At 41.7% G+C, this 20,350-nt stretch overlaps 1 protein-coding gene across 6 annotated transcripts in view; it reads right to left on the reverse strand.

Moving 5' to 3' along the window:
• The window catches only part of ptbp1b (polypyrimidine tract binding protein 1b), a 32,000-nt gene extending 11,860 nt beyond the window's left edge, over positions 1-20,140 (reverse strand). For 2 of the 6 annotated variants that reach the window (XM_085775186.1, XM_085775184.1), the window contains exons 1-6: positions 20,084-20,140; positions 13,684-13,714; positions 5,370-5,430; positions 4,945-5,117; positions 1,617-1,763; positions 1,072-1,200 (exon numbers count right to left, since the gene is read on the reverse strand). In XM_085775186.1, the coding sequence (XP_085631312.1) occupies positions 1,072-1,200; positions 1,617-1,763; positions 4,945-5,117; positions 5,370-5,430; positions 13,684-13,714; positions 20,084-20,091 (549 nt within the window). In that variant the 5' untranslated portion in view covers positions 20,092-20,140. Of the gene's footprint in view, positions 1-1,071; positions 1,201-1,616; positions 1,764-4,944; positions 5,118-5,369; positions 5,431-13,683; positions 13,718-20,083 lie in introns of all 6 variants that reach the window. The other 4 variants (XM_085775188.1, XM_085775187.1, XM_085775185.1 and 1 more) reach the window with 3 other exon arrangements.
• Between the last annotated feature and the right edge of the window lie 210 nt (positions 20,141-20,350).

Below are 20,350 nucleotides of genomic sequence, written 5' to 3' on the forward strand. Positions count from 1 at the left end.
TTCCTGCACTTTGAAGGGCTGGAAAAATTATATTATAGCGAACAATGGAACTGTGTATTTTTTTTTCAGGTAAAACCTCTTTTAGGCCGTGAAAATAGGCCGTTTCTTTGGGTCTGTTCACAACAATGTATGTTGTAAATCTCTGGGCAGGGCTATTATGGGCTGGCGTTGCTAACGGGAGGAGTGTAGAGAGTCTTCTACTGCAATTAAAGTACTTAGGGGCTATTTGTAGATCATACAACCCCACTTTAAAAAAAATGCTACTATCCCTTTAACAAGCCGTTTTATTTTCACACGGCTTATTACATCACAAGCCGGGTGATGTGAATATTCAAGCCATGGTTACCATGGTTACCTCAGCTACCAGAGCGAAGGTTCCAAACCGACCATTTAGAGCAGGGCTGTGAAACTGGTGTGTAGAGAACCCAGCTGTGCTCAATCTTTTGGTTTTTCTGACCAAAGCATGTTACTAACACTACTTTTAGACATCAAGGTACCATGTCAAGAAACAGAAATGAGCATAATATGTCCCCTTTAACATAAAGCTTTATGCAGCAGTTTGCATGAACTCCGAGCCTCCACACAGACTCAAAAATAGTTTAACTGTACGTTTCAGGGTGGAATCAAGCTATATCCCATTATATTTTGATTGAAAAGATGAAGTTAAATATACATTTATATAACTTAATGACTGTATTTTCCTATTGAATGAGACTTGATGCACAGGTGTAGTTGTAGACCTCCGACCTTTTCTGAACACTTTTAATGGCATAAGTGGGTTTATATTGTTTCCTTTCAATATAAAGTCTATTTAGAAAAAAATATTTGAAGCATTTTTTGGGTTGTTAGATTGATTATTTGATTGATTATTTTCATGATAAAGCTGCTGCAGCACACAAAAGTTGCACTGAACAGTGATGTGAGTGACATGGAGCTGGGACGGAGCGGGCAGAGCGGCATGCTGCGTTCAAGTGTCGCTGTTTAAACAAAAACACATCTTTCTAACTGGCAGGTTGCAGCGCTCCAAGCCACATGTCTGCTGTTGTGTAGTTGTTGTTGTGTAGTAGTTACCTGACACAGGGCGTCCAGGGTGACGGGGTAGACCAGGTTCTCCACCACCACCCTCAGCACGGTGCTGGGAGCCACTGCAGCCGGGTCCACGTGGGAGGAGCTGAGGGCGCGGAGAGCAGCCTGGGCCCTCTGAGACGAGAGACAGAGACACAGGGTCAACGCCAGCCACTACAGGTTTTCACTACATAATAACTATATTTCTAAAATGTCAAACAAGGGCAAGAAAATCCATAAACATGACGTGTGTACTCTTCTTGTGAATGAAGAACAGACTTTTAACTTCTCATAAAATCACTGCCCATCAGATTCAGTTTTTAAAGTAAGTTGGACGTGCAAAACGTTTTGCATTTCATGATTTAGCAGCTGTGGAGACGTGACGGGACGACTCCAAACCGACGATGGAGAGGGAGAGAGAAGGGATCAGATGTGATGAGACCTGGAGCGACGTGTGAATGTTAAAGAAGTGTTTCCATCACATTTTTAAAAACATTTTTAGGGGTTGATGGAAACACAACTACAGGGTCAACTACAGGACAGAGTCTCACCTCCTGGTTGGGGGAGTTGTCCGTCTTCAGCTCCTTGTGGTTGGAGAACTGGACGTAGACCGGGTGGTGTCTGATGATGGGCATCACAGTGGAGTAATACCCCACCATGTTCTGAGCTGCTTCCTCCGAGTTCATCTCTAAGAAGGCCTGAGGACGGACAGAGGACAGGATGATTAAGGACAGTTATGGACATGCACCACTACATCCCTGATTGCAGAACTATAGGTGGTTAAACGATCCTTTTCTGAAAAAATACATGTTAAGGAAGAAAAATAGCCCAAAATCTCAAAATTGATCAGTGCATGAAAAAAACTGTGTTTTGCTTGTAGTGTTTCTTTTTAAGGTTGAAAATTTAGATTTTCAAATTATGAAACTTTTAAAAGCTTCAAGACCTCGCAGAAACCCTGGATTATCGATTCGATTTTCAATTATTGTTTTTCCCATTTGACAGTAACAGTAAAACCAAAATACACCACAAACTTACTGCACCATTAACAAACAGTCACCTGCTGCAGCTACTTGACTTCTCTTTTATTGTGTTACCTTGGGTTCACACCGGGCGCGAGGCAGATTTTTCGCGCGCTAAGATTACAAACAAAGTCAATGTACAGACGCGAATGGACGCAAATTTATGCCGGCGGCGCGAATGACGCAAACACGCGAAAATCGCCTGTTCGCACAAGTTCAAAATATTGAACTCAAGCGAAATAATCGCACGAATGCCGCAAGTAAAAACAAATATTCCAGCAGGCAAACTGTGTGAACGCACTGTTAGACCTCACTGCACCTTCAATTTGTGTAGAGTAGATGTAACTTCCAAATTATTATCTTTTAAATTTATTTTCTATTTTGTTTCTTTGTTTTAGATGCATTCTTGCAAATAAATGTCCATAGTTTGAGTTTTTTCCTTGGACAGAAGATTCAGCTTTGAAACTTTAAAAAATGTAACACAACAATAAAATGTGACCCGATCCATCAAAATGAGTCACAGTGACCCAAATTTCAAAGTTGAGATTTTGGTATCAATGGAAAGATTAGAAAATAAGCTTTAAAATGATACCTTAGTCAAAGTCATACATTTGATGGTTTTCGAGATGTGGCCATTTGAATTACGATCTCCTACTCTCTTATTCTGTTCTAAAACCTGAGAAAATAGCAGTTAAAGTTTTTGCCAGTGACTCTGGCATCTGTTCCTGTACCACGTGATTACACGCACCCTATACGGCCCCTTGTTGTCATAGATGCAGCATTCAATGACCCTCGGAAAGCAGGGAATCTCACAATTCAGATGCTTTTTACAGCTCGTCTCTATCATAAACGGTTCAGAAGTTGTCATGTTTTGTTGACATTTTGTAAAACATGTGCAAGCGTGTACGTTCGGTTTAGCATCGATGCTACGCTCTGTTAGCATCGATGCTACGTTCGGTTTAGCATCGATGCTACGCTCTGTTAGCGTCGATGCTACTCGGTTTAGCATCTGTTTCTGTATCCGTCCCTTCTCGTCATAGATGCAACATTCAATGACCGTCGGAAAGCGGAGAATCCCGCGATTCAGATGCAGTTTACAGCTCGTCTCTATCATGAACGGTTCAGAAGATATTTCATGTTTTGCACCGAAGCAACACTCATTTTCAGAGGGTTTAAAGGGGACCTATTATGCTTTTCCAGCTTTTCAGACTTTTCTACATGTTTAAAATGTTGGATAATGGTTCTAGAGGCCGTGGAAGTGTCATATCCTGAGGTTAATGCATTTGGAGGTAAACCCTGCTAGATAATTGGGATTTCTCTGCACACCTGTTACACTCGGTTGCACTGAGTTTTTTTTGACATGAGCTCGCGTCTACGTCGATGCGTGCCGGACTCCCCTACATGGTCATGCCGAGGTCTCTGCTCCAGCCGGCCCCGCCTCCTCCCATGCTGCTCTGTTGTGCCTGGTGTCACAGCGGAGAGCGGAGCGGACTACTTCCTGCTTCTTCCCTGAATGTTTTAGCGCTGTAGCGTCACTTTACTAAGTTTTATTTAGAAGTTTACGCCGACGTTTCATGTAAGTGAAGCTGTACCTGTGTGAGGAGCGACGTACCGCCGGGGCGACGTTGTTCGCCGGACCGACGTAACGCTGGACCGCCGGAGCACCGGAGCTGCAGCGGCTCCTCACACAGGCAGAGCCCGTCTGCAGGCCTCCTTGGCCGGGCAGGCGTCCGTGCTCATCGCGGTAGAGAAAACCATCGCTAATAAACATACCCGCAGGTTTTTTAGACGTTTACCGCCGTGTGGTTAGTCTATTTAGCAGAATGTTGGTCTCATTGATGAAATCTTGTGGCAGTTGAATTAGTTTGAATGAAAAGTGAAGCTGTGAGAAGGAGGAGGAGAGGAGCAGTGCTGCGGAGCTCTGTAGTCTGCACAAATCACCACATTTACATCAATAAATAACTGTTTTACAATGCACTGACCGCATATATTTTTAATTTATTTTATATATTTATTTTTGCATTTTTATATTACATGTTACATGGTTACAGTAGCCTACATGGCAAAGACTACTCTATACCATCTTTGGTTAGGGTGAGACTAGGTCATGGGCACATTTCATTACACAATGTAGACTGGTCAGATGCAGACTGGAGATCTGGCAATTTGCCTACTGCAGATTTAGCTTTTGTTTGCATACTACATTTTGGCCAAATCAGTATAGGTACTAGTAGTAGACATCGTCATGGTAACGCAATGCTGAGGGAGTGGTTCATTTGCATTTAAAGGGAGGGGCCACTGAAACAGACCGTTTTGCAGAGCCCTGTTTTTGAGAATGCTGTGATGTTTGATCTTTGGGGTATTTTGACCGAAGCACGTCACAGACATGTCTTTAAGACACCCAGGAACTATTTTAGTTGGTGCAAAAAGGAGCATAATAGGTCCCCTTTAAGTTGCAAGTCAACTTTAATCATCATTTACGTGCCTTTTCTCAATTATCTGGACTGTGAAACTTTGGGAGACTGTTTTTGAATGTCATTGCTTTGAAATTAGGGTAAAACATTTTTTTTGATTTTCTATGGGTTTTCCATGTTATCAGCTGATTATCTAAAAATAGAACGTTGCGACTTCCGACTCATTTTGATGGAACGGGTCACAAATGATCATTTATCAACATTAGTCCCACATCATCACTCCTAAAGCTGAAGCTCACAGAAATTTAGTAACTGACTCACAATCGTCCATAGAGTAATAGTTTTTTTCACCACCCCTATGCAGAACCCCCCCCCCCATCCCATCATGTCAAACAGCAGTGGTTCTGGTTCTGGTTCTGGTTCTGGTTCTGGTTCTGGTTCCTGACCTGGTTCTTGGCTTTGAGCATCAGCAGGTTGGACACGTCTCCGAAGGGCAGCCCCAGGCCGATGACCTCGGTCTCAGTGATGTCGTTGGGGAGCCTGCGGATGTGGATGACCCTGGACGGCGCCCCGGGACCTCTTATGTCACCTTTGAACTTTTTGCTGTCGTTGCCATTGGCTACGGAGGAGAGAGAAAGAGGAGAGAGAGAGAAAGAGAGGAGGGGGGTTAATGATGCTTCAGTCACATGGTCCAACCAGGAGCTTCAACTGTGATTACACTTATACATTTACATTTATTTTTTTCAATTATCACACACACAAACACACACATCACATCACACAGAGTAGCAGTTACCATGGTAACAGTCACTGACAGCAGCCGGACCGGTCGCGTCCACCACACAGGTGAGGCTGCAGCGTGTGTTCTCACCTGTGGTGCTCATGATATACGGGCCGTTGGAGACGCTGGAGAAAAGTTCGTCAGATCCTCTCTGGAAAGAGACGCAGAGCACAGAGTCAAGACACACACACACACACACACACCACAAGACACACACACACGACACACACACACACACCACACACACACACACAGCGATAGTTTACAATTTACAATTTGTATTTGTTTTAAAAGGTACATTGTGTAAGAATTCCTCCCATCTAGCGTTGTGGTTTATCTCAAGCAACTCAGTCGTATTTTTCATGCTGCATTCACGTGAAATTGGGCAGACAGCAGACGGACGACTTCACGTAACGGCATAAACAAGCCTCTATGTAAACAAGTGGTCCGTCAGCACGAGGCAAAACAATACACGTGACAATATGTTGTCATGGCAATGTGGTATTGTTTTACCGTCTTTCTCTGGACTTCTGTGATTAAAATGACTAAAATCTGGTTTGTTAGCGACGGCCGTCTGCCCGACTGCAGGTGAATGCAGCATCAGTGTAACGCTCCGTTCCTCCTCACTGCGTTACCGCGGCGACTTTTCACAGACGCCACCTCGACCTGAGCCGACAGCTCCGGTGTCTCCGCTGAGTTTCCGTGGTTTCCTACCGTCACGCTGCCACTGAACGTAAAAACATGGCGACACCACATGGCAGCAGCACCGAGCTTACCCGCTCCATGGAGATATGAATGATATGAACGGCTCATTCAGAGCTGAAAGGAACACTTAAAAAGGGATAGTTCACCCAAAATTGAAATTTCACTCATTATCTCCTCCCCCTCATGTGGACTAAGGGCTGGGAGAAGTTTCAGAGTCCTCCGTGGCTTCTCTGAGTTACAGGGGGTCTCGGCGTAGCAGTGCATGTCCATATGACGGTTGCAAATGGATACCAACTGTCTTCGTAACAAAAAGACATACCAAAAAACATCCAAATACCTCCATGCTACTCGTATGTAATGTCCGTCTTGTATTGAAGCCCCGAAATGCGAAATTGTCCTGAAAAAAATTTATAGTCTATATTTCAAGCTTGTTTTGTAGCGGAAGCTTCTCGAAGCTCCTCTTCCCAGTTCGTCAAATTGCTTCCGCTACAAACTAGCTTGAAAAATTGAAAAAAGACGGACATTACATACGAGCAGCATGGAGGTATTTGGATGTTTTTTGGTGTGTCTTTTTGTTACGAAGACAGTTGGTATCCATTTGCAACCGTTATATGGACATGCACTGCTACGCCGAGACCCCCTGTAACTCAGAGAAGCCACGGAGGACTCTGAAACTTCTCCCAGCCCTTAGTCCACATGAGGGGGAGGAGATAATGAGTTAAATTTTGGGTGAACTATCCCTTTAACAGAACAACAAACGCTTCCTGTCCAGAACCGGACCTGGACCTGGACCTGACCGGTCCAACACCACCAGCTTCACTCTGATAAAACACCACTGTCAGCTCTGCCCCTCCCCCCTCGCCCCCCCAGCAGTGAGCCGGGGGTGAATTCCTGTGGAGCTCAATGAAAACCAGATGTAGACAAACAGGCCGAGCCTCATTCAGACGACGCGTCGTTAAAAAACTGACCCTCAACCGGTCCAGACCAGAACCACCTGAACACTTCCTCCACACCACAAGCTGCTTATTATTTGCAATTATTTGGGTATTTATCTATTTACTTATTATTTGTTGCTCTGGTGGCGTTGCCTTCAGTTTGTCTTTGTATTAGTGATGTCACTATTATACATGTCCTTGGTACGATAACTGTCAAGAGAAATAATCACGGTATTACAATTATTATCACAATTATACATTAATTTCATATTTTCAATATCATAATTTCAAATTTTATTTATTTACACAAAATAAGTTAGTTAATATTCAAGTCATTAATTGCCATCTATACCAAATATTTAGGTTTATTTTAATAGTTTTTTTTTTAGTTTTTTTTATTACATTGCTAACATTTAAATTCCTCCCAATTCAATGTCACATTCGGAGAATTAACTTAATTTAAACCAGTGTCTGTGCATTTACTTTTATTTTGGTGCTTATTTTTTAATCTTTTTTGGAAAGTGACGGTATTTAGGAATCATGACGATTAATTGATTGTGCCGTTTAATACCGCGTTTAATTGTGAAAACAAGTTATGGTGACGTGACGTCCCTACTTTGTATAAGTATGTGCCTATATATCGATATACGTGGGATAAAGATTATTGATGATATATTAGAATAAATCCAGCTAAATTAACTTTACAACGATAAAAGTCTGTGGTGTAAATCTAGACCGATGGGGGGTCACACAGAGACCTGGTCCACCTGGTCCCGTGGGCCCATCACCCTCTGATCCAGAGCGATAAACCAAGAGATATTCATGTAAATGATGAATGAATGAATGAATGGATGGATGGATGGATGAATGAAGTGTGTGATAACGAGGTCGTGATGAGAACGAGGCGTCGGCGTCTCTGAAGGAACCTGAGCAGCTTCTCTAACAAAGCAGCTCAGATCTTCTTACCGAGCCTCCATCAATAATGGACCGACACCTGATACCCACCTACCCGCCCCCACCCCCACCTCCCCTCACCTGTGTCTGACAGCTGCTGCCCCCTCCCTCCCTCCCTCCCCCCTCCTCCACACCCACACAGACTCTGACCAATCAGAGCTGCTCATCGCTGTCACCAGGTGCTGACGTCACCTCCTCTGTCTGGTCACACAGAATTAACTAGAACTAGTATTGATCTTATAAATACTCGTTTGATACCGCGATAAAAAAAAAAAAACTGAAACCATTTACTTCTAAATGCTCTACTTTATTTAAAAAAAAAACAGCAGTTTCAGATCAGACTTTCTTGTATTCCAGCTCCACTGAGCTTCAACAGCTTCTCAACCTGCTCAGAGTTTAAAGAGCAGCAGCAACATGAACTTAAAGTCAGAGGAACTAAGAAGGATTTCTCCCGTGGCTCTGCTACATTTTTACCTTCATTAAAAAGCTCTGGAGTAATTGTGACAGTTAACAACATGACTTGCGACTTGTTACGAGTGAGAATGGAGGCTCTCTGCCTTCACCTGGCGTCTCATGGCTGAAAACCAACCTTGCAACATCAGTGTAGTTACTCTGCACAAACGCGCTCCGTAACCGGCAATATTTTGTTGATGGCGGTTAAAACTACAGAAATACACACGTCGTAACATCGTATACGTTATATAATGTCATCCACTGCTTCAGGTTTCATTGATTTTTCGCCGGCCTCGTTGTAAACAAATGCACATGGAGGAGAGGAGCGTTAGCAAAACAGCGGAAAAGCGAACGGACTTAGTTCATGGAAGTCAGGGAGTCGTCACCGAGTCCTTCAAGTCAAGTTCAACACAACTGTTGTTCTCACACACACACACACAGTTGCCACAGAGGGTCAACAATAACATGATACATCATTTCATTTTTCAGCTACGTTTCCATGACGACAGACCAGAAAAAGACAGGTGGTACGTCGTGTGTCAATGACGACTGATTCACACCTGTTACTATTCAGTCTGACGTACAAACACGATCAATCTCAGATATTAATGCGTGAACTGAACGTGAACAAGTCACATGACAGACGACGTCACCGACCAGGGTCAAACACCTCCAGGATGAAGGACACAACTCCAACACATCAACATTTATACGTCAACGTCTTCATAACGAAAACGAGGTCCAGCTGTTCAACAAAGTTCAGCTGCAGCATCAAGCTCAACTGTTTCTAACGCCAACGTGTCTAAGTCGATGACCACTTCCTGTTATTCCTACCCGGACCACACAAACCATGAGGAAGTAAAACTAAAACAACAACTAGGGTTGCAAAGGGGCGGAAAATTTCCAGTAAATTTCTGGTAAATTTCCAGAAACTTTCCATGGGATATTAAATTGGGGAATTTTGGAAATATTACAAATTGGAAACCTTCCATGAGAATTATGGGAATTTATGGGAATTAACTGGAAATTGGGGGTAACTTAAACAAACTGTAGAACATAAATGTAAATATATTTTGTTTTGTCATAAGCAGACATCCATGCAAAATAATACAATTAAAAAACATGACATTTCAACAGATTTATTTGTGAGTAGAACTTTTAGTTATTGTATGAACAATCAATTCTTTTACTGAACAACAAAAACATGAATGTTGAGTAACCCGTACTGAGTAGTCTGTGCATGTGACTGAGGAATAGCATAGATATTCAAGTGTACTTGCATTAAAGCAGATATCAGTGGAATGTTTTTGTTAATGTAAGTCCTAAATAGTCCTATTTTCCGTCAGCAATCACTTACATGAAGTATTTCAGCCTAAACACGAGTCTCTCCGTCACTCTGCTCTGCTGTAACCCGAGGAGAAAATTTTCCTTGTGGGATACAAGTGTTATCCAATGAGGGGAGAGAACGGCATGAAGGGCTGTGTGTGCAGCCAAGGGATGCGCGTGAATGTGGTGACGTAGCACGAGGACCAATTGATGCCTGACAAGGGCGGGGGCTGCTAACTCATGGTGCGTTCAAGGAAACTCGTACTTTGTGTTTTTCCTTCCTGTGAAGTCATACCAGTTCGATCTGGTACGAGTTCACGGGTCAGAAGTTACGAGTGGCCGTTATAGGGAACTTTCACAGACAACAGGACGGTAAAAACACGAGCTACGGGTTACCTGGAACGCTACCAAGTCGTAGTTGTGACTTGAAGCTGTAACTTACGGTTTCAAAAGCCTGCCTTGAACACAGCATTAGCCGAAACGGCCGTGCCGATGATATCTGCTTTAAATCTGGTTGTTTTAGCCAAGATTATGCTACAATATATTTTCCCCCCAACTATATTTAAGTTCCCTGTTAAGGAACTGGAATTTGGAATTTGAACTGGAATTTTGTTAACTGGAATTTTGTAAATTTCGGATTTATTCCAATTTATTCCCGTTTATTCCCATACATTCCCATTAATTCCCAAGGAAAGTTTCCAACTTTGAAAATTCCCGGAATTTTGCAACCCTAACAACAACAAATACAGATTTTAAATGATGTCCGATCCGACAGGTGCTTCATTCACCTCACTGACCTCAGACCAGCTCTTTATAATCTGATTGGACGACAGGTAAAATCATGCACAGAATCTGGTCTGAGCTGAAGCCAGAACCGGCCAGAACCAGTCGGAGATCGGTCGGTCGGCAGCAGGTAGAAGCCGAGCAGTGGAGTGTAACTCTCCGTTCTGAATTATTTACACCTTGATGACTGATCACGTTTCAACTGGCTGGCAGCTCCTTAGTAGAACTACAATACCCATGAGCGCCGGCGGCCACTGTTGCCATGGAGAAGAACCAGGTGGCCAAAAAAAAAAAAAAAAAGGCACAAGTTCAAGAGTCGATCCTGAATTTTTAAAAAGAAAAAAGTGAGATCGTTGCAGGTTGTGTGTCTGGGAGTTGTAGTTCTCTCTATCTATCTATCAAAATCAAATATAGTCAAAAATATAATTGCATTACTAATTATTTACACAAAATATTATCTATTGAAATATGACGAATTATTAATCCCCCAGGGGAAGTCTTTGAAATATTCAAGTCATTAATTGTCAATGATTAAGTTTATTTTAATCTTTTTTTTTACATTACAAATAACACCAATTCAATCGTATGTTGTTACGGTAAATTGATTCTGACAATCTATTTTTGGAAAGTGACGGTATTTAGGAATATTCACGATTAATTAATTGTGGCGTTTAATACCAAGATTAATTGTGAAAACAAGTAATTGTGACATTCCTAGTGAGGACTTATTTAGGCCTGGGCCAATTACACGGTACGAAAATTTAGAAGAATATAATTATTTATTTTAACTTGATACACATTTGTATGTTATTTATTAATTTATTTCTAAACACGATTCAAAGCTGTAATTGCGATATCACAATATGAAACCATGATATTTCTGCTTAAGGTTGGGTCTGGAGTTTTGTGCCCAAAAATAAACATTAGACTTGTACAAATGTAATCTGTCTTAATCATCAACTATGGGCTTCTAGTCCTGTGTGGTGGGGGCTGTGTCTGCAGCCCCCCCCCCCCTCCCCCTGCCTGTATTTTGGTCTTTTGCTGTTTTGTTCAGGTTTTGTTGTGCACGGAGACTTTTCTGGGTGGAGAGCGAGAGTCGTGAGAGAGCATAGACACTCTCTATGGCGAGAGAGTCAGTGTTTTCTCTCCAGCCAATGACGGAGCTCAGGTGAAGCTACGTGCAGCAGAGTAGGAGGCTCAGGGCTGCTAGCCGCACTAGCTGTCTCTGATGCTAACGAGTGCTAGCAGCTAGCACGTCTCTCTCTCTCTCTCTCAGCAGCAGCAGCAGTCAGGACCGCAAAGAAAAAGAAATACAGTCTGAGTGAAGCGCTGGAGCCGCGGACCGATTCCCCACCGTCACCGACAACTTAAAGGACAATTCCAGGCGAATTCAACTCGGGGGTGTATTTTTCTATCATTTTAGGTCTAAAAGAATGAATCTGAAGATTTTCAGTTTAATGTCTCCTGTTTTGTGGTAGTTGTGTCTGTCCCCGCATCGCCACGGCAGCAATGAATGGGAGCGGATGCAAGTTCCGCTGTTTAGGCTGTTTCCAGCCCTCAAAGCCGCAATTTTTTTCCACAGACAGCGTCAGATGGCGACTCAAACATGCACCGAGAAGTTTATTTACTTCAAGCAAGCCGACATGTTTGTAAAACTAGATCTAATTCAAAGTCTCCCGGAGTCTCAAAGCGCGAGACCCAAGTTGCCGTGCTGGTGTATTCAGGCGCAGTGGGAGCTACCGTTTGTGTCATAAACACAGGAATATCAACTCTTGACTTGCTTCAACTGTACATTTTTCCCCACAGACAGCGTCAGGTGGCTACTCAAACATGCGCCGAGAAGTTTATTTTACTTGAAGCAAGTCAAGAGTTGATATTCCTGGTGTTTATGACACAAACGGTAGCTTTTCCCACTGCACCTGAACACACCAAGCACGGCAACTGGGTCTCACGCGAGACTCCGGGAGACTTTGAATTAGATCTAGTTTTACAAACATGTTGGCTTGCTTGAAGTAAATAAACTTCTCGGTGCATGTTTGAGTAGCCATCTGACGCTGTCTGTGGAAAAAAATTGCGGCTTTGAGGGCTCTAAATAGCGGAACTTGCATCCACTCCCATTCACTGTTGCCGTGGCGATGCGGGGACAGACACAACTACCGCAAAACAGGAGACATTAAACTGAAAATCTTCAGATTCCTTCTTTTAGACCTAAAATGATAGGAAAATACAGCCCCAAGTTGAATTCGCCTGGAATTGTGCTTTAAGCCTCGACTGGTAACAAGTATTAGGGCCGTTGTAGTGAGCTAGCTCGATGCTAACTTCGGCTAGTGGTAGCGGTTAGCATCCGCCGCTAACACCCGCTTCTGAGTTCACCACAACGGCATAAAAACATACACGGAGGCTCCCGGTGTTGGCGAAAGGTCGGCTAATCGGCCCACGGCTCCAGCGGTTCTTTCAGACTGTATTTCCTTTCCTTTGTTGTCATGACAACCGCTGCTGTCTGGGGCAGGAGGCTACACAGCTTAGCTCGAGAGGAGGGGCCGAGTTTCAATGTTTTGTATATAAACTGCAACGAACAAAACTCCAGCCCCTACCTTTAAGGTTTGTAGCGCCACACTGTGTAATAATTTGTGTAATATTGTAGTAATCTTTCACCCCATGATGTAATAACGCCACATTTTGTAATAATCTGCCACATTTTGTAATAAAATTCTCAAATGCAATATGTAATAAACGTTGCCACATTTGTAATACGTTGTTACATAATGCACCAAATTATTACATTTTCTTAGTAAAAAAAAAAAAAACACTTTGCATTTTGTAATAACTGATGTAATATGTAACAACTTATGACAAAATGCGTCAAAGTTTATTACGCATACATATTTATTACATAATGAGGTGAAAATGTATTACATCATACATAATTCGGTGTTGTTACATAATGTTACGCTACAAGGTTATAACGGCCCATGTATAGTGTTTATGTTCTCAATTATATATGTTCGGTTTCTTTTCATATCAACACACTTATTTATCATTTTATCCTGTGATTCCTTGACGGTTGTGGAGGAAATATTCATGTTTTTTGTGTTTGTATACTCTAAAAACTTTACTGTACTTTGTCACACACTGTGTCACACACTGAATGATGGTCACAGCAGAAACAAACCAGCAGACACACAAGGAGGAGGAGCAAGAGGAGGAGGAGCAGGAGGATAAGGAGGAGGAGGAGCAGAGGTGCCTACCTTAGTACCAACTGTTATATCGTGGTGGACACTGCTGTGAAGAAAAGAAAGCGTGTTAGAAGCAGCAGGGAGAAAAAACTCAAACAGCAAAACAAAAGTAAACCAAGGTTAAAGAGGAGCCAATCAGAGGAGGAGGAGGGGGAGGAGCAGCACAGAGGAGGAGGAGCAGGAGGAGGAGGAGGAGGACCCACCATGAACACCCACCATGAACACCCACTAGACACCAGCTAGCTTCACTGTGTGGTTCTCAAACTTTTTTTTACATCAAGGACCCTAAATTGACACAAATTAGACCACGGACCCCCATCAGACAAAATTTTGAAGCAAACTAGGACTGAATAACGTTACTTTTTTAGTTAATGAACGTTCAAATTAGGTGCGAATTACGTTTAAACATTTAAACCCCCCCCCCCCCCCCCCCCCCCCCAAAAAAAAAATGTAATAATTTTTGTTTTAAGAAAATTTCCCAACTTTTTTCCCCCAAAAATACAAAAAAAATTCAAAAAGAAAAATCAAAAAAATCAAAAATCAAAAAGTTGAAGTGGAAGTTAAACATTTTCTAAGAAAAAAAGTGGTCAAATTTCTCAAAATTGTATTTTTTTTAATTATTCTAGAAGAAACTGGTAACATTTCTCAAAAAAGTAAAAAAATCTAGAAAAAGTGGTGACATTTCTGGAAAAAAATAATTTGAAAAAAAAGTTGTTAAATTTCTCAAAAAAAAAAAAAAAAGTTTAAAAATTCTAGAAAAAAAGTGGTAAAATTTCAAGAAAAAGTTGAGGGCCCCACTTGAACCCTCTGAAGGACCCCTGGGGGTCACCGGACCACACTTTGTGAACCATCGATCTAACACACACTGTAACACACTGTAAACAGCAACAATTAACAACAGGCGATGAAGGCGATGAAGGCACTCGTCTTCATGTTACTGACACAAACTTGGTGAAACTCCATGATTTCCACAATCATAGAATCGGCCAATTAAAAACAGAACCTATTTCTAACGCAGAACTAGGCATGGGCCGATTACCAGTTTCAAGGTTATCCACCACGGTATGAAAAAAACACTACAATTTTCCGTCATATCGATCCTGCGGTATGCGCTATTTTTCTGTGTTTTAAAAAATATATATATTTATTTATTTCTTGTCACAGAGAGAAAGTGCAGGTCAGAAATCCCTCGGGTTGTGTGGCGCTGTAGCCTACGTGGAATATCGTGGAATTTGACTGAAATGCTGTTTTCGTGTGGAAGAGGAACGTTTGTCTGGGGAAAACTGCACAGAGGGAAGCAAATCTGGGTGGCAAAAAGCCTCGCAAGGAAAAACAAGGAAAATATATTTTAAAACTAATATAAGCAGTTTATTAAAGCTCATAAGCATTAATATTTTGTTGGTACATTAAGTGCTCACCATAGTGCAGTGTTATGTTGCTTCATGCAGTATTTGATCTCAAGGTATGGAAGAAAAAGTGTTGTTTGCTTGATACGTCAATAAATATAAAGTAAATTCTATTTCATTTGTGTATATTTTAGTCATTAACACATTTTTTGGTAGTAAAATATGGGTTAAATCAAACAGATTGTATACAGCCCTATGTCTGGAGGGTAGGGTTAGTGACCGACAGCTGTAACATCATGTCGTCATCATGTGTGAGGTCATCGGTCATTACATCATCGGTCTGTCAGCTGGCGTCATAGCAACACATGACTCTGTCCACGCCACCGGACAGGAAGTTCATCCTAACAGTCATCAACCTCCTCAGACTCATCATCTTCATCATCACTCCCCACCAGCACCAGGCAGAAACCAAACACCACCACCCTAACCCTCCACCTGCCCCCGAGCTGCACCTGCACCGCGTCAACACCTGACAGGGGGCAAATAGAGTCAAACAGCTCCAGCTTGACACGTGTAAATGCAAAAAGTACGAGCTAAAAAATGAAAAAATGTGTCCTTTTTGCACCAGTATGTGTGAAAACAGCTTTAAAATGAACAAAAGTTAGGCTATTTTGTAGAACTACCTGGATAATATTAATGACTTCATGGCGTTCTGTTTGTGCTGAGCCATATTTAGGTCAATGACGTGATGCAACCCAATGTCAGGTGGTGTTTAACTGGTATTCTGACTAGGTACATACAGGAAAATTAATCTGGAATTAAATGTAGAATAAATGTAATTCACTATTGAATGCAACACTGTGTTTCTTGACAAACTGTATGTAATTTTTTCACACATTATTTAGAAGAAAAGCCTGTTTTTGGGATACTTCCTGCTCAACATTGCCAAAATGCATTAACATTTAAATAGAGAAATGTAATGTTTTCAGAAAGAAGTATATTTTTTATAACTAGACTTAAAATATTTAATATTTATCTTTATTTTGTGGTTGCATGATTTGACATTTTCGGGGGCATTCAGCCTAAAAAAAGGTTCAAATGTCATAAAACCAGTATACAAAATGTACCTTTTGCCAAATCTGATGCATTCTCTTAAAACAATTTATTTATTTTATCTGTCACTGACCCATTTACCATTTTAACTCTGTTCTTACTTCATGTTTCTGCTTGAGAAGTGGTTGAAGCTCAGTTAGTTGGAGCTTAAATACAAGAAAGTTTGATGTGAAACTGTTTTTTGTTTTTAAATAAAAAGTAGCCTAATGGATTTAGAAGCACGTGGGTTCTGCTTTTTGTTTTTGTGGTATCGAATAAGTATCAAGAATCGGGGAAATTTACTGGTTTCGGTATCTACTCCTGAAATTCTGGTATCGTGGCAAGCCTACAGAGAAGATTTAATATTATTAACTCCTTATCCCACTTATATATGACACCACTAAAACTCAAGAGGGAATTAATGAAGCATTAGTAAAAAAAGAAAGAAAACCAAAGTCTCAGAAAAGCTGGAAACACCCTGATAAAACCCATGAAAACTACCGGTAAGCAACAGTGAGGAGAGTTTTTAAATGTTAAAAAAATGAATGAATGAATGAAAGCTGTTGGACAAAAAACGCCCGAGTCACTGAGGTGACACTTGAAACAAAAAAAAAAGAAAAAAGAAAAAGGCAAACCGGCTGGTCAGGCTGACGCTGATACGACTGTACAGACTGTAAACCAGCTGGAAGAGGACGACCCCTCAGGGCACGAATGAGTCCTGACGGAGCACAAATATTCAAACGCCTCCGAGTCTCCAGCTCCAGCTCACTGCAGGATCATTACACACACACACAAGTAACACACACACACACACACACACACACACACACACACACACAAAGACTGTTCAGACTGCGGCCTGTTCATCAACACAAACAAACAGAGAAATAAATAAACCGTTGCTAATATAATAATCAATAGAGGATTTAAACGACAGAGCGGCTTTTACCTTTGATCACAGCGACACACACACGTTAAACTGCTGCAAGGTGAACTGGTTAAGTCAGCTCACACACACACACACACACTTCCTCCCTAAACCAACACACCTCTTTCCCAGCTTTATACATTTAACATGTTTCAGTTGCACACACACACACACACACCGGGCCTGAGGCAGCGGCGGTACCGACGTCCGACAACACCGGACGCACAACAACTGTCCGGTCTGAGCTCTTTGTCTGGTTCCAACAAAACCCACAACAGAACTGAACAGGAACCACGAACACACAGACAGACACACACACACACACACACACACACAAAGCAGTAGTGTAGTCTCTGTCATACGCAGGTATATAAAACGCATTAATATCTACTTCAGTGTACCCACAATGACAAAACTACCTACCTAGACACAGGTAGAAACAGTTGAACGAGCTAAAAAGCATTAGATTTTACTGCACCGACTACAACGTAAGTAAATGCTGCCTCGTATGGTCAGTGTATATTTATATAAAATGTATTTTTTAATGGCAGTGGTAACTTATGGTTAACCTTCCTCTTGTGTTCTGGTCGCCACCGACCCGTTTTCAGGTTTTAAATGCATAAAAGTACCACATAAATATGTTTATTGCATCAAGGCTTTTTGACGTTGGCAGGAATCTCTATTTAAACAAAATAAAATTAATATTATTGACATTTGTGTTGTTAGGGTCAGTTACGACCTGGTTATAACGATAAGAACAGTAATGAGAGTTAAAACTGAAATAATAAGTGCAAAAACAACCTTTTCATGGATAAGGAAGCATAACAATGTAACCAAGAGATGGGAAACAAATAGGATGATAAATAATTGTTTTTAGTGTTTTACAGCTGATTTAAGACTCAGGTCAAAACTAACTCTAACACAAGAGACGAAGGTTAAGTACTGCACAATGTACTTCCTCCCAGTCTTTGTCTTTTAATTATTAATTGTCATATGGACTCATGTGTCTGAAATAAATGTGACTACATCACTGTCACCAAGGTGAATCATTTCAGTATAAAAAATTATTAATAGTAGTTTCGTACGCGGCTCAACTTGTCTTGAAGATGCTGCATTTAACTCACTTTGAATTGAACCGAGCAACAACAACGTTACGTCACTTCACAGATGCAGAAGCCAATGAACAGAACCCATCAGAATAATTTTATGCATTGGTTAGACGATATTCAGTCTGAATTTTACAACAGTAGCACGTAAAACCCAACTTTATAGCTTATAAATAATTATAGGGATATAAATGTATTGCTATACTGTCTGCAGCTCTTTGACTTTAAAACCAATTAATTACCTGCAACTACTCTCTAACTTGACCACGATTTCACACTTGGGCGAGGGCAAGGTTAGCCCGCCCTTTATTTTAAACCCATACGCAAAGTGAGAATCCATTTAGTTGTGGTGTTGTGAATCCAGTTAAGTTGCTCCAAAGATGCGTCTCATCTTTTACCGCTTATTACATCATCATCACCACCAACACTTTATAATTATTACCAGTCCTCAATGTGCTGCAGGAAAACACAGATTACACTTCATATTGTTAGGAAGGAGTTCGCTAGCAGCTGACGGTTTTCCATTAATGTTGCATCTTTGTCAACCATTGTATAGTATCGGCCATTCACTGTTGTTGTTTGGTAGAAGCAACATATTGAAGCCAGTTCACTAACTAGAAGCCAGATGACATGCGTGAAAGATGATAAGATGATAACAATGGACATAAGACAGTTCTTTAAAAAGGGACAGTTCAACATTTAGACAAATTTGCCTATTGCCATAATCCTAATAGTCATAGAGCTGTTCAAAACTCAACAAATACACAATCCAACAACTCCAAAACGCTCTCGTGGTCGTGGAGAAGTTGTGACCTGCACATTCACCACGCTATGAGATGACGACGTATAATTATGTAACATTACAACACATGAAGCAAATACTTTCGCTTTCTTTTGGAAATCCCTCCGCCCTGCAGCCATGTCTGGAATGTAGTTCCGGCTGCATTTGTGTAATGTTATGTTACTATCTCATAGTGTGGTGAATGTGCAGGTCACAACTTGTCCACCAGAGCGTTTTGGAGTTGTTGGATTGTGTATTTGATGAGTTTGATGAGGGAAAGGCGAAAGTATCGCGTGCGCTTCCGTTGCATTACCTCACGTCTCTGCCCCGCCGATCTCAAAACAACATGCACCAACAATTAAAAGTAATGAACCTACTGCTATGACTGTAGTGGTTATGGTGATAGGAGAATCTGACTAAATGTTGAACTATCCCTTTAAAAGAAAGAAGATAGATTCAGGATTTTTCTTTTACTTTATAAGTGTGAAGCTAAATTAACAGATAATATAAACCAGGTATCTGTAACGTCATGTTCTTCTCTCACAAATGTCAGAATGATTATCCAAAATAATTTTACAATAGACGTATTTTGTCTGTTTGTTTTTGTGTGGAAGAAATGGTGGGTGCTCTAGCATCGCCCCTGCACTCTGTAACTTAGCTATGACAAATTGAAAGGAACTTAATTTTAACTTTTCCAGATGAACAGTGAGACTCCGCAGTGGGCGTGAGCGCCGTGAACGCACCACTGAAGTTGTGTTCATTTTTGCTTCGAGAAAAGAAACACTCAAACAAACCACACGACACTTTGGACTCGGTTTGGTTTTAGTTTTGCTGCGTTTTTTTGTGTTCGTGTGTGTTTCTTCAGATTACAACAACACTACGGAGCTTGGTATCCGCGGAGAAACAGCTAACTGTTACAGCTAACTCGGCTAGCTTAGTTTAGCTTAGCTTAGCTTTTAGCTTCCTGCTGGCGCCACAAACACAACTTTAACAGTCGTACGACAGAGAAGCGGACGTAGCTCGCCGCTAGCTCTTTCTATTAAACCGCCCACCTTCCCACCACATATTTCTCTTTCTTGTCCTCATGTGAGTGTAAATGAGCCAGAAACTCCATAGTTAAAGTGTATAGTGTGAACGTGAAGTCGGTGGGATAACTCACCCGTCCATTGCACAACACGGAACTGCGGAGCAACAGGTTCCAGCCAGCGGCCAGCAGCAGCAGCAGGACTTCCCATCCCGACAGCACCGCAGCCGTTATAAACCCACAAAATGGCGGCCGGGCCCAGGGGGAGGAGCGCTCTGATTGGTCGGCGGCGAAGAACGGTGGGCGTTTCCAGAGCGGAGCGGCGCGCTGATTGGCTGTTGCTGCTACAGCGCCGACTCAGAGGAGGACAACAACAAAAGAAGATACCGAGATCCCAGGGAA

The sequence above is a fragment of the Trachurus japonicus genome, chromosome 4, assembly GCF_045865225.1.
Source record: "Trachurus japonicus isolate A0001 chromosome 4, Traja_1.0".
NCBI lineage: Eukaryota > Metazoa > Chordata > Actinopteri > Carangiformes > Carangidae > Trachurus > Trachurus japonicus.